The 1,225-nt window shown below is 42.3% G+C and overlaps 1 protein-coding gene across 1 annotated transcript; it reads right to left on the minus strand.

Annotated features, from left to right (window-relative positions):
• Positions 1-48: 48 nt before the first annotated feature.
• LOC106820425 (sulfur globule protein CV2-like) lies at positions 49-492 on the minus strand. The gene has a single exon (XM_014824942.1). The coding sequence runs from the start codon at positions 490-492 to the stop codon at positions 49-51; it is 444 nt and encodes a 147-aa protein (XP_014680428.1).
• Positions 493-1,225: the final 733 nt, after the last annotated feature.

Below are 1,225 nucleotides of genomic sequence, written 5' to 3' on the forward strand. Positions count from 1 at the left end.
ATGATCCAGTATCCCCGCATACTGGATCTGCAGCACTTTTCTGAGTCCTTATTTAGCTGTTGGTTTAGCAGCTGGCTCCGCCTGTTTCATGGGGGCTGGTACAACGGGTGCAGGAACTACCGGTACTATTTGTGGGTAACCATAAGGCGCGCCATAACCATAGTTTGGAGCAGCATAACCGTAAGGCATCATATTTCCATAGGGCATATTGTTATACCCACCACCATAACCACCCCAGTTATTGTCATTATTGTCAAACGAATCCATCATCTCGTCCATCCAATACATGGGCGTCCATACAGGCCAGCCACTATCATCATAATATGGGCCATTAGGACCCATCTTCCATTCGCCGCTACTTCCAAAGAAGTCATTGCCGCCACCGTTATTTCCAAACCAATTTGCATTGACTGAAAGTGGAGCTGCCAATAAAGCAGCGAGAAGTATTACTTTCATACTTTGTTTCATATTAGTTTTCATAGGATCCTCCATAGCGTTGCGTTACCTAGCGTGATTGCACAACTAAAAACACAACATAGTTTATAGCCATATGCTAATATATAGCATAGCACCACACCGTGACAAATATCAATCCTGTAAAACAATAATAGACTAAAAACATTTCACACGCTGACTCAAGCCATGACAAGGTATTAATTTCCTCTAAATACGAAAAATATATAAATATACTGCCTTTCTCTGTTGAAATTCATCGACCCGCCCTCATTTTTTGCATACAAGTTTATAGACATCAGGGAAAATCTTATGACCAAACCAGCAAATAAAGAAAACATGCAATTTCAGACTGAAGTCGATCAACTACTTCAGTTAATGATTCACTCACTTTACTCGAATAAAGAAATCTTTCTGCGCGAGCTAATCTCGAATGCATCTGACGCCTGTGACAAATTGCGCTTCGAAGCTATTTCTAACGATGCGCTTTACGAAGGTGATGGCGAGCTGCGCATTGAAATTGATTTTGATGATCAGGCTAATACCGTCACCATTCGTGATAACGGCATTGGTATGACACGTGAAGAAATTATCGATAACATCGGTACCATTGCCAAGTCTGGCACAAAAGAGTTCCTCGCCAAACTCACTGGGGACGCTGCTAAAGATTCCAACCTCATCGGTCAATTCGGTGTAGGTTTTTACTCTGCCTTTATCGTGGCAGACAAAGTTAGCCTTACATCACGTAAAGCAGGTACTGAGCAGAGCGAAG

This window comes from Priapulus caudatus, unplaced genomic scaffold (genome assembly GCF_000485595.1).
Source record: "Priapulus caudatus unplaced genomic scaffold, Priapulus_caudatus-5.0.1 Scaffold13106, whole genome shotgun sequence".
NCBI classification, from domain to species: domain Eukaryota; kingdom Metazoa; phylum Priapulida; class Priapulimorpha; order Priapulimorphida; family Priapulidae; genus Priapulus; species Priapulus caudatus.

Coding starts and splice junctions, on each gene's coding strand:
- LOC106820425 (XM_014824942.1), bottom strand. CDS start 492: ATGGAGGATCCTATGAAAACTAATATGAAACAAAGTATGAAAGTAATA.